At 34.9% G+C, this 12,229-nt stretch overlaps 2 protein-coding genes across 3 annotated transcripts in view; both read left to right on the forward strand.

Annotated features, from left to right (window-relative positions):
* On the forward strand, positions 1-6,621 carry LOC113042564 (tRNA (cytosine(38)-C(5))-methyltransferase-like). 2 transcript variants are annotated; one of them, XM_026201506.1, is made up of 10 exons: positions 1-161; positions 447-556; positions 1,289-1,365; positions 1,792-1,863; positions 2,165-2,230; positions 2,986-3,055; positions 3,136-3,219; positions 3,293-3,600; positions 5,395-5,582; positions 6,357-6,621. In XM_026201506.1, the coding sequence occupies exons 1-10, from the start codon at positions 89-91 to the stop codon at positions 6,458-6,460; spliced, it is 1,152 nt and encodes a 383-aa protein (XP_026057291.1). In that variant the 5' UTR covers positions 1-88; the 3' UTR covers positions 6,461-6,621. The 2 variants fall into 2 exon arrangements, with proteins under 2 accessions (XP_026057291.1, XP_026057292.1); XM_026201507.1 differs by lacking the exon at positions 1-161 and adding an exon at positions 169-310.
* Positions 6,622-6,900: 279 nt separating this feature from the next.
* Positions 6,901-12,229, forward strand: part of LOC113042563 (cubilin-like) — a 39,928-nt gene continuing 34,599 nt past the window's right edge. The window contains exons 1-9 of the mRNA XM_026201505.1: positions 6,901-7,190; positions 7,345-7,474; positions 8,319-8,447; positions 8,547-8,648; positions 8,729-8,832; positions 8,921-9,047; positions 9,516-9,684; positions 9,856-9,987; positions 11,053-11,148. Coding sequence (XP_026057290.1) covers positions 7,072-7,190; positions 7,345-7,474; positions 8,319-8,447; positions 8,547-8,648; positions 8,729-8,832; positions 8,921-9,047; positions 9,516-9,684; positions 9,856-9,987; positions 11,053-11,148 — 1,108 coding nt within the window. The 5' untranslated portion in view covers positions 6,901-7,071. The remainder of the gene's footprint in view (positions 7,191-7,344; positions 7,475-8,318; positions 8,448-8,546; positions 8,649-8,728; positions 8,833-8,920; positions 9,048-9,515; positions 9,685-9,855; positions 9,988-11,052; positions 11,149-12,229) is intronic.

Raw genomic sequence — 12,229 nt, forward strand, 5'->3', positions numbered from 1 at the left:
TCTAGACGGTCATTTTCGAGAGCGCACACATGTGGCATGCTTGAGACGCTGCAGTCAAAATATCATAAACATTATTCAGCAGTAAAAGATGGAGAACATGGAGCCACTCCGTGTTCTGGAGTTATACAGCGGAATAGGAGGCATGCATTATGCTTTAAAGGGTTCGTCATTTGGTCTAAGTTTGTAGCGATTATTGATAACACGACTGACACAGGATCAGCTGCAGAGGCTGTGTCTAGAAATGATTGACACGCTGGAGGTGTTTGAGTCTCTATTGTATGATCTCCACAGGTGTCACTGTTCCCTTACGGTACCCTTTCAATGCGTTGTCTTCATAATTAAAATATGACATTGACAGACTGAAGAACAGTTCATTGGTTTCTTTAGAGTTGTGTTGTGAAGACTAGCTCATTTCTCAATAGTTGAAATGTGTGGGTTTCTTCCAGAGAGCTCAGTTCCTGCTGAAGTTGTTGCTGCTGTGGATGTCAACACAACAGCCAATGAAATCTACAGACACAACTTCCCCAAAACCCCACTCCTGCCCAAAACCATCGAGGTCAGTGCTTGCCCTCCTGAATCTCAGTTGGTTATGGAAACGATGAAGCACATTTTGTTTGAACGCATTCACAAAACACTTATGAGTTATGAGTTATGACAGATTATTGACCTTTCTTGCAACTCAGAACAGCTCGTGTAAGCAAAATCTGTCTTATTTAACTGATTTATTGCATTCATAACAGCATGTCTCTTTTATAACATCCTTAAAATGATTATTGGTTAATTCTTCCAGCACATAGTCTCATGACTGCGTTTTTAAAAGCAATAGGAGGTAAAAGAGTAACCGAGTGGTTTTTGTGGTGGTTAAAGGTTCTGTGCTTCGTCAGCATGGTAATGATGTACCTGCCACTGGCCTCAATTCATAAGAATATAAAACTATGCTTGAAACAATGCATAGAGGTTTAAAGAGTGATAATGAAGATGGATTTGATATTTAAATGACATTACTGTGCAGTAAACTTGTCTTTGTAAATCTATTTTTGAATGTTTTCAGATCAAAACCTATAGAAGATTAAATTACATTTTTTTTTCTTTTTTTTCTTTTTTTTTTTTTTGCTTTATAACGTTGTGTATTTCGATATGTGAATTGTTCTAACTGTGATTTTAAGAGTAGGTTATGTTTTTTCTTTTTTTTTTTTTTTTTTGAAGAGCAATCATTTCATTAATGATTTATTTCTTTGTTTTTTAAGTATAGCTGTTTAATAATAGTTATTTTGGCTTTGTGTATCAGGGAATGACCTTACAGGATTTTGACAAACTAAACTTTGACGTGATTTTGATGAGCCCCCCATGTCAGCCGTTCACCAGGTGATCAGCATCTTTTTCTTGTTCATTTTTAATTTCGTTTATTTATTTTTTCTTTTGTTTCCCAGCACGTTTCAAATTGTATGACTTTCTTTTTATTGTATAATTTTTTAAATAAAGTAATTTATACTTTTATTTAGCAGTGATGCATTATACTGATCAAAAGTAACTATAAACACATTTCCAATGTTCTGAAAGCATTATATTTCAAGTCAGGATATTAGTATGATTTCTGAAGGATCATGTGACGCTGAAGAGTGCTTTGAATCACAGGAATAAATTACATTTTAAAATATATTCAAATAGAAAACAGTTCAATTATATTAATATTTCACAATATTAAAATTTTAACTGACACCAAATAAATGCATTATTGACTTCTCTCAATGCTAAATTGTTTATCTAAAGCTAATGTGTGTTTCTCAACAGGATTGGTTTGCAGGGAGATGTCGCTGACCCCAGAACAAAGAGCTTCCTCTATATCCTGGAGCTTCTGCCAAGGTCAGACTGATCAGTCTGTGCTCTTTTTAAGTCACCTAAACATTATTTCTCTGATATTGATTTCCAAATTTGAGTTTGCTCTCTTTTTTAATAGCACTTCCTATGAACAAGCCAAATATCGTAGCAGTTCTACAGTACTTTTGCACCTCTGACATTATTAATTCATGTCTGATGAAAGGACAAAGAAGTTTCCTTTCTCTCACTCTCCGTTTGCCCTTTCTCAAGTCCGTTGTGTTATTCTTGAGCTCTGCCAGAGTTGTTTTTTTTCCCAGAAGGTGATTGTGTGTCTTGGTCTCGGCAGGCTCAGCAAGCGGCCGTGCTTCATTCTGCTGGAGAATGTCAAGGGCTTTGAGACCTCTGCTGCAAGGTAACCAGCGCAGACACAGGAGCCTTGAAATCCCCATAGTTACATGGCTGTGAGCCAACGGGGTCACTGGTTTCCCCTCTGCGTTTCGGTCACCATTGATTGTGCTAATAAGAATCTTACAGTTGTCTCTGCACAACTGGAGTGAATGGAAGGATTTTAATTTTTAAAAAGTAAAAGCTTTACCTTAAAATTAGTCTTACACTCTTAAAAATAAAGGTTCTAAAAGTTGGTTTTGGCATAGAAGAACTATTTCTGAGAACTTTCAGTGAATAGTTCTTAAAATAATATTTTAAAAACAGATTAATCAACTAAAGAACCTTTTTTCCACTACAAAGAACTTTAAAGGGATATGAAAATTCTATCATTTACTCACCCTCAAATTGTTCCAAGCCTGTATACATTGCTGTTGAACACAAAGAAGGTATTTCGAAGAATGTTGGAAACTAAACATTTGACGGTAGCCATTGAGTTTCATAGTATGTAATAAAAATCTGTGGAAGTCAATGGCTACCGTCAGCTGTTTGGTTATGTACTTTCTTCAGAATATCTTTTGTATTTTTTCAGAAGAATGGAACTCATACAGGTCTGGAACAAGTGGTATTTGATGACAGAATCTTCATTTATTGAGTGAACTATCCCTTTAAAGCTTCTATGGATGTTATAGGTACTTCATGAAACCATCAGAGCCAGTATAAGCCAATTTTTAGTTAGTATTAAAAAGCATAACTGAGCTGTTTTGGTCTTTTAATTCACAGGGATGCTCTGCTCAAGACATTGAGAGAGTGTGACTACAGCTTTCAGGAGTTTCTGATCTCACCAACATCTGTAAGAATGTCTCTTCATCTCTAAAAAATCTCAGAAACTGTGTCCCAGTCTTGTTTTCGTGATGGTTTTTATTGCCACAGCTTGGGATACCAAACTCTAGGCTCAGATACTTCCTCATTGCAAAGAGACCACCAGGATCCTTCTCATTCCAGACTTCAGCAGAGGTACTTTTCTGTTTAGATTTATTCTAACTAATGCAGGTGCAGTTTAATACTGAAGCTTTTCTTCTCCTGGCAGATAATGGAGGGCTTCCCCATGTCTGAATCTCCAGACAGTCTCACTGTTCCACACAATAATCCTACATCATCTGAGTGTGAGAGAGAAAAGAGTGGGACCATCATATTTAAGATGGAGACAGAACAAGAGTTGGAAAGGAAGAGGATGCAGGACAGTCAGGAAACAGTCCGGAGGCTGCAGGACTTTCTGCAGGAGGATGAACAAGACATGGATCAGTATCTGCTGCCCCCTAAAACCCTGCTCAGATACGCTTTACTGATGGATGTAGTTCAGCCCAGCTTCAGGAGATCAGTCTGCTTCACTAAAGGGTGTGTGCCTTACAATATTAGTTTGTATTATGATAAAATACTAACATTATTTTATGTATACATTTATTTATATATTCTATAAGTAATGAAAAAAAAACATATACATTTTTTTTATATTTCATTTAATAATTATATATATATATATATATATATATATATATATATATTAGGGGTGTAACGGTTCACAAAATTCACGGTTCGGTTCGATACGATACACTGATGTCACGGTTCGGTTCGGTTCGGTTCGATACGTTTTAGATACAGCAAAATGTAAAAACATCTCAACTTTTCAGAATGCCGCAAGCGCACCGCGGGTCATGTGACAAGAACCAACCAATCAGCTTCATCCTTTCCCGTAACAACGTTGAGAGCTCAGCCAAGATGAAGGATCAGCTGATCATAGTTGTATATGGATTGCAATTTTGAAATAAATTTAGTAGCAGAGCTACTGCAAGCGATTTTTAGAGCTGCAAATCCATTTATCCTTCGCTGAAATTTCCGCGTCTCATGGAGAGAGCACGTCATTGTTGCTTAGCAAAGACAGACGCCTCATGAGCGCTTCTGCCCGAGCGCTTTGGAAAGGAGGAGAAAGACGCGCTTAGCGTTTTCCATGCGTTTTTAGGCACGATATGTGAACGGCCCCTAAGGCGCTCGCTCACTCAGCACGTGCTGAAGGCTCGTTGCAAAATGTCGAATGCATTTAACAGACCAGAAATATAAGATCCTAAAATAACCAACAGGTCTGGTGTTTGGGTTGGATTCCCTGTAAGCTATAGTGTCTAAATGCTGCAGGGATAGTTTGCTGCGTGCATGTTTCTCCTTTTTTTCGTCTTTTCCCAGATAGTACTGACGCATATATCCCAGATATTCCCGCTGGTGTACCCTGTCATGTTGCAGATGCGACATACCGTTGTTTTTTTATCCACCACTCTCTTGCCATCACCATTATAGCTTAAAGGGAATCCAAAGTGCACCCAAACACCAGACCTGTTGGTTATTGGAGGATCTTCTCATTTCTAGTCTGTTAAACGCATTGGCTATTTTGCAACGAGCCTTCAGCGCGTACTGAGTGAGCGAGCGCCTGCTGAGTAGCCTAACATAAACATATAAGATGGTGTTTTTTTCTTCTTCGGGAGTGTCAGGGGCGTTGCCTGTTACGTTGTTTGGGTTATTGGGCTACCTTGTTGAACGCATATCATTATATTTCTCTCTCTCTCTTTTTTTTTTTTTTTTTTCAAATATAATTAATTACTCCAACGAACCGTTCGGTATACATAATGCGTACCGCGTACCGAACCGAAAGCGTCGTACCGAACGGTTCAATACGAATACGCGTATCGTTACACCCCTAATATATATATATATATATATATATATATATATATATATATATATATATATATATATATATATAATTTTTTTCTAACATAGGGTGTGGTGCCTTACCATATTGGTACTGTATATAATACTTAATTTATTTTATTTATAAGATTAAGTTATATTTTATAAATATATATATATGTATATGTATGCATGTATGTATGTGTATATATATATATATATATATATATATATATATATATATATTATTATATAACATTTAAATACATCTAAAAATTTTATTATTATCATTATAACTTTTATATTAATATAAATGCAGTTATATTGAGGGTTAATTTAAAATTTATTTACTATACACTAAATAGGAGTGTATTATTTAACGTTTTACCAAATTTAAAATGATTCCCCTGCTAATGTCCCTGTTGGTTATAACTGTTGATTGTTTTTATGTAGGTATGGTCACTATGTGGAGGGCACGGGCTCTGTCCTGCAGTCCTGTGTGGATGTGGAGCTAGAGAGTGTGTTTAAGAACCTGGAGCAGCTTTCTGAAGCAGACAAACTAAAGCAGCTTCTTCAGTTAAAGCTGAGATACTTCACACCAAGAGAGATCGCCAACCTCATGGGCTTTCCTGCAGACTTCAGTAAGACTTTAACCTCATTCACCCCTCACAGCACACAATAAAGTCACATGGATCTTCTCAAACTTAACATTAATATAAACAGATAGGCATAGACGTCCTTTTATAATGTAATATTTCAGCAACATAAGCTTTAAAGTCCACATTGTCATTCCACTGGAGTGTGAAAAGGTTAATACATAACTTCCCATTATTCCCTCTTGGCTTCCATGCAGATAATAATCTGTTACAGGATTCGATTTGACAGCTGCAAATGATTTGACAGAATCAAAACTGTTTGTTTTCTTGACAGGTTTTTATTTTTTAGAGCATTTAGTGAAATATATTACATTTTTGGGTTACACTTTAGAATAAGGTTCCATTAGTTAATGTTAGTTAATGTATTAATTAACATGAACAAACAATGAATAATACATTCATTACTGTATTTATTCATCTTCGTTAATGTTAGTTAATGAAAATACAGTTATTCATTGTTAGTTCATGGTAATTCACAGTGCATTAACTAATGTTAACAAGCACAACTTTTGATTTAAATAATGCATTAGTAAATGTTGAAATTAACATGAACTAAGACTTATAAATGCTGTAGAAGGATTGTTCTTGCTTAGTTCATGTTAACGAAAGTAGTTAACTAACATTAACTAATGGATCCTTATTCTAAAGTGTTACCCATTTTTGCAGTTGTCTATGAAATGTCATTCACTGGCTCTGATGTTGTTTGTGCATAACCCATTTTTTCTTTTGTGTTTCAATCTTTTTTCTTTTTTTTTTCAGCGTTTCCAAAGCACATTTCCGTTAAGCAGCAGTACCGTGTGCTGGGAAACAGCTTGAACGTCCATGTGGTTTCACATCTTATACGTCTCATGATCTCAAAATAGACATTACATGGACTGAAAGACAACATTCATGTACAGGGAAAATTTATGCATATATAATATCTTTATTCAATGTTTTTTTTTTAAGGCCATGTCTATTGTTGGATTCTTTTATCTTTTTTTCTGTAAATTTGTATATTAATAAATAAAATGTTATTTTTACTGAACATTTGTTTTCTATTATTGTCTCAAAGTGTGTGAAATTACATATTTTCCTTCATTTTAATTAACAAAAAGAAAAGATCAGTGGAAGTATAGATTAAAATGTGTTTTAAAAAGCTGATTATATTATCTTTACTGGGTAATTTACTGTGAAGCAGTATATTCAGAGAATGAGCCCTTAGCAGCAGTTTCAGTCTTAACTTTGGTTACTGATCTCCAAAAACATGTGATGGCCACTGACACTTGACCAATAAAGTCAAATCACTGGTATGCAGCTGAGCTAAATGCACTCTAGACAGTTACGTGCTCTTTATGAGTGATTTTAGGAAATGCAGTTAGGTTAAGACTCCTTGAGGCCAAAGTGCATCTCCGGCTGCTTGTGTTTTAGGCAGGTTTAGGTGTGAAGGTACAGTACAGTGTCTGATGAGCGTCCTGGGACGAGTTCTCTCAGCATGGCTCGGACACTGAGCTTCTCCTGGATCTTAGTCTTTCTGCTCTTCCTCTCTGGACTGCAGTGTGACCAAGGTGGTAAATCTAACAACAGGCAAAAAAGGGACATCAGCACTGACCAGTATGTATTTGAAATCATTTATTGCCATGTTTGAGACCACCTGAAATTTGAGTGGATCGAATGCGGATGATGTTATTGAACAGTATAGATTGTTTTTAAACGGTAAAGGTTTTTAATTCTACTGCAAGTTAGAAATGAAATGTGTGATTTGCAGGCCTCGTATGATATCAGAAAATGGTCACCTCACGTTTTCTGCTGGCTACAACAAAGACATTCGCTTCACAACGTCAGGGACAGGGAGTGTGAAGGTGGGGGCCGAGGATCTCATCCAGCAGATAAATCAGGTGAGTTCATGATGAGTTTGACTCAAGCATCAGATTTCAGAGTAAAAATATGGCTCCTATTAGACAAGCTTATAATTGCAGTGACTTGAGGCTTATGTTGTGTCAAGAATGTGATGCTATAGAGATGTCAGGAAATTAGAATCTGATTAAAAAAAAAAAAAAAAACATTTGTTTTGTTGATTTGTCTTCACTTAATTTTATTGAGTTCTTTGGTTGTGTTTTGTTTTCTTTTTTTGTTCAACTGTTTTTTGTTTATTTTTACATTGTTTCATTGTCTTTTTGTGTGAATGTTTAGGTTTGATTTGATGTTTTTGTTTTGTTTTTTTATTTTGACTTGTATTATTTTGTTTTGTTTATTTTTGTGTGCATTTTGTTTCATTTCAGTGCATAATTTTTAATTTGGATTAATTTCATTTGCATCTCATTTTCTTTATTCTAGTCAGTTCAGGGCAAGCATTTTGTCTGCTATTGAAACACTTTGCTTTTTTTCTAAATTATTTATTTATTTATTTATTTTTTTTACTTTTTTGTTTTATTGTGTTTTTTATGCATTTTGTTTAAGTTTGATTTGATGTTTTGTTTTTTCATTTTGACCTGTATTATTTTTTGTTTAATTTATTTTTGTTTGCATTTTGTTTAATTTTATTCCATAATTGTATTTATATTTGTTTGCAAATTGTTTAATTTAATTTAATTACATAATTGCATTTTTTTTCCATTTCCATTAAATTTTATTTATTCTAGTCAGCACAGATCAAGCATTTTGTTTGTTTTATTGAAGCACTTTGCATCTAGGTAAAGTTTGAATAAAAATGTAATCAAGTTTTAATCAACTCTGTTCCAGATCAAAATTAACAAAGGTGACATTGATACCATAAAAAACAGTGGCCCTTCTCCAGATATTACAAACCAGCTCAATCAGCTCAACACCAGAGTGACGACCCTTGAGACCAAAGTTCAGACGATAGAACAGGTATCGCTGTAATCATCGAGTATTGATCATACAATTAAAGGCCTTCCATTTCATCCGTTATGATTGAATCTCAGTTTTATGGCTTTCTGTATTTCATAGACAGTACAGCGGAAGACTTGCAGCAGCAATCCATGTCAGAATGCAGGAACCTGCTTGAATTTATTAGACGCATTTCATTGCCTCTGTCCTGACAACTGGCAGGTCAGTCATTCAGACATCCATCTGTCCTTCTGTCTGTTCATATGTCATTCTGATTGCTACATGGTTCAATCTCTTTACAGGGTCCCACATGTGCAGTGGATGTGAATGAGTGTCAGGTGTTAGCAGGAACTCCGCTGGGCTGTCAGAACGGGGCCACGTGTGTGAACACACCCGGATCTTACACGTAATCCTCTGTTATTTCTCTTGAGTGTGGTTTTTAGTGTTTATGTAAGATTTTTGTGATGATATGTTCCTTTTCTTTTGTTTATCAGCTGTACCTGTACTCCAGAATGGAACGGTCCACACTGTACATCTCGCTACGATGACTGTGCAGGCGGAAGTCAGGATCTGTGTGTTCACGGCTTGTGCATCGATTCAGACAGAGTCAATCCCAATGAGGTGATTGAAAATGATGTCTATTTATTCTGTTTTTGTTTTTTTTTGGATAGTGAAAAACTGTAGTTCATCCCAAAATGAATATTCTGTTATTATGCACTGTACACTCATGTCATACCCGTTTAGATTTTTTTTTTCATAGAACAAAAAAAAGTAACACATTTTTTGAGGATTTTCCTCAAAGTACATTTAAGCTTGAAAATAAATGATTATGATTTATAATAAATTATATATATATATATATATATATATATATATATATATATATATATATATATATAAAACAATTTTTTTTTACAATCAATCAAGAAACATTTCTTATTATCAGTGTATAAAACAAATGTGCTGCTTAATATTATTGTGGAAAGAGCAGCGTGAACATTCTGCTTAACGTCTCCTTTTGTGTTCTACGTAACAAATAAAGCCATACAGCTTTGGAACAACATGCATCTCTTTAATGTCTCTTTTCAGCCCAAATATAAGTGTATCTGTGATGCTGGCTGGATGTCTCCACCCGGAGAGTCAGCGTGCACGGCTGATGTTGATGAGTGCAGCCTCCAAAACAAACCCTGCTCCACAAACCCCCCTGTTCAGTGCTTCAACACTCTGGGCTCGTTCTTCTGCGGCGCCTGCCCCGCAGGTAAGACCAGTCACATATGATTATTGCCAAGATATTTATATATCAATCATTTATCTTATCCTAGTTTCTGTAAAAGTTTATTGGGTGCACATTTACATTAAAGGCAGATACGACAAACAGGTTCTTAATAAGAACATTATTTCAGGAAGTAAATTCTTTTGGTTCCTCCAGGATGGCAGGGTAATGGTTACAGCTGCCAGGATGTCGATGAATGTGCCACAAACAATGGAGGCTGCTCTACTTCTCCCATGGTGCCTTGTCTCAACACCATGGGCTCCTTCCACTGTGGCCAGTGTCCTCCAGGTGCGGCTCACATCCTGATTCTTATGCAATTTAAAATAAGACCTGTCTTCTGAACAGGAATAGTTCATCCAAAAATCATGCGCAGAATCTGTGCAGTGCTGTACAAAATTTTGTAGGGTTGGTAAATGTAAAAATGTTTTTAAAGACTCTTATATTCACCAGGGTTGCCAAAAAACTGTAATAATTGTTTTATAACGGTTTTATATTGTTATATATCTTATTCCTGTGATGCAAAGAAATTTGTCATATGATCCTTCAGAGATCATTCTAATATTTGATTTGCTGATCAAGCTACATTTATTATTATCAATACTGAAAATAGCTGGGCTGTTCCATATAATAGAAAGTAAAAAAAAAACAGCATATATTCGAACAATAAATACATGTAACTATCACTTTTTTTTATCAATTTAATGCATCTTAAAAATGCATCATCCTTTTTTTCACAAGTATTTTTTCTGTCCTTTTCTATGAATGATCCCTGGGCCTGTCAATCTCTAAAAAGAACCATAAAATTAGTCCAGTCATACAATAGCATTAAGTGAGAAACATTCTGAAATTTCACTTGTTTTGGGTGAACTATGCATCTGAGATCTTACTATTCAGAATCAGAATCATTTCTAGTTCATAACTTCCCTCTAGAGATTGCTGCGAAATTGAAACGTGTATATTTTTAGTACATCTCACATGTTTGCCGGTCCCCTGTCCTGTTTTTTTTTTTTTTTTTTTTTTTTTAGCACAGCCTGACCTGTAAAATCCTGCTGAATCATGGTTTTTGCTCACAGTAATATGTTTCAAACGAGAGACAGATGCTTGTGTGATCTGAATTTCATTATATTCCCTGTGGGAGAGATGGAGATAGAAAGCTAGGAGAGGTGGAGGGATCCATTAGCTGGCTGGGTTCATTGAGGACAGTGCTGTCTGCAAGTCCTGCTAATATATACAGCTTTACAAGTCTCAATTGACTGCCAGATTGCAGAGAAAGACCAGATGCACTGAAATGATCAGGCTAAAATAACCATCACGTATAAGATGGGACTGCTGACCCCATATGTGTGTCCTCAGGCTACGAGGGAGATGGGAAGACTTGCACTCAATCTGACATCTGCTCCACCAACAATGGAGGATGTTATCCACTGGCTACCTGTACTTCTACTCCAGGTACACACACACACACATGCACACACACGCACGCACGCACACTGTAGTTATTCTTTACAGCAGCGCATGACCAGTAGCATTCATGTTATAACAGGATCAATAAAAAGGGTTTTAAACTTTTAATTGTTGTGATGTAACCTCCTGATATAAAAGATATAGTTGCTATATGTGTCCATTTGTACAGGTTTGTTTGTTTTAGTCATAGTGTTTGACTTCTGATGGAAATATTCTTATAATTTGATCAATATTTGGTGAGATTCATTCATTTCAGTGAATTGTATTGTGACTAAAAGCATATAATTCTAGATAATAATATCTTTGTTGACCAAAAATGGCCAAATCAAACCAATTTTTTTACATTTTGAATAAGTAAAGACTCATAATATAAAATACAAAACTAGCACATGAAAATAAAAACAAACTATTTTTTCCCCCTGAAAAAGTAAAAAATACTGTGGATCTTAATGGTTATTCATGTTATATTGCGTTTATGTTGTGTATCTTTGATTATATTCTTCATAATCATATTCTTTCTAGTTTTTTTTAAACATTATTGTGTTGCTAATACTATACTGTTTATATATTTTGTCATATTCATTAATTCCAGTCAGTTTCACTCAGACTTAAATGCTTATTTAATTTGCTTGTTTAATAAATACAATTTTGATTGTGAACAATTAATCTTTTTTTATCTATCTATGCTCTAATATATATATATATATATATATATATATATATATATATATATATATATATATATACACACACACACACACACACACACACACACACACACACACACACACACACACATATGTACGTAGCAAAATAAACATGTAAAAACTATAATTTTTCCTGAACACTTTTTTAATTAAATGCTATTAGTTATTCATATGTGTAATACTATGTTGTGTATCTTTGACTTTAGTCTTAAAATCATATTCTCTCTAGATTTATCTTAAAAGACATTGTTAATATTCACTAATATGCACTAAATTATTGCCAGGATGTGTGTTTTTTTGTCTCATCTTTGGTATCATTGGCAAATCTACATATTGCTAAAAAATAAACCAAGTAGAAG

Source organism: Carassius auratus, chromosome 24 (genome assembly GCF_003368295.1).
Source record: "Carassius auratus strain Wakin chromosome 24, ASM336829v1, whole genome shotgun sequence".
NCBI classification, from domain to species: Eukaryota; Metazoa; Chordata; class Actinopteri; order Cypriniformes; family Cyprinidae; genus Carassius; species Carassius auratus.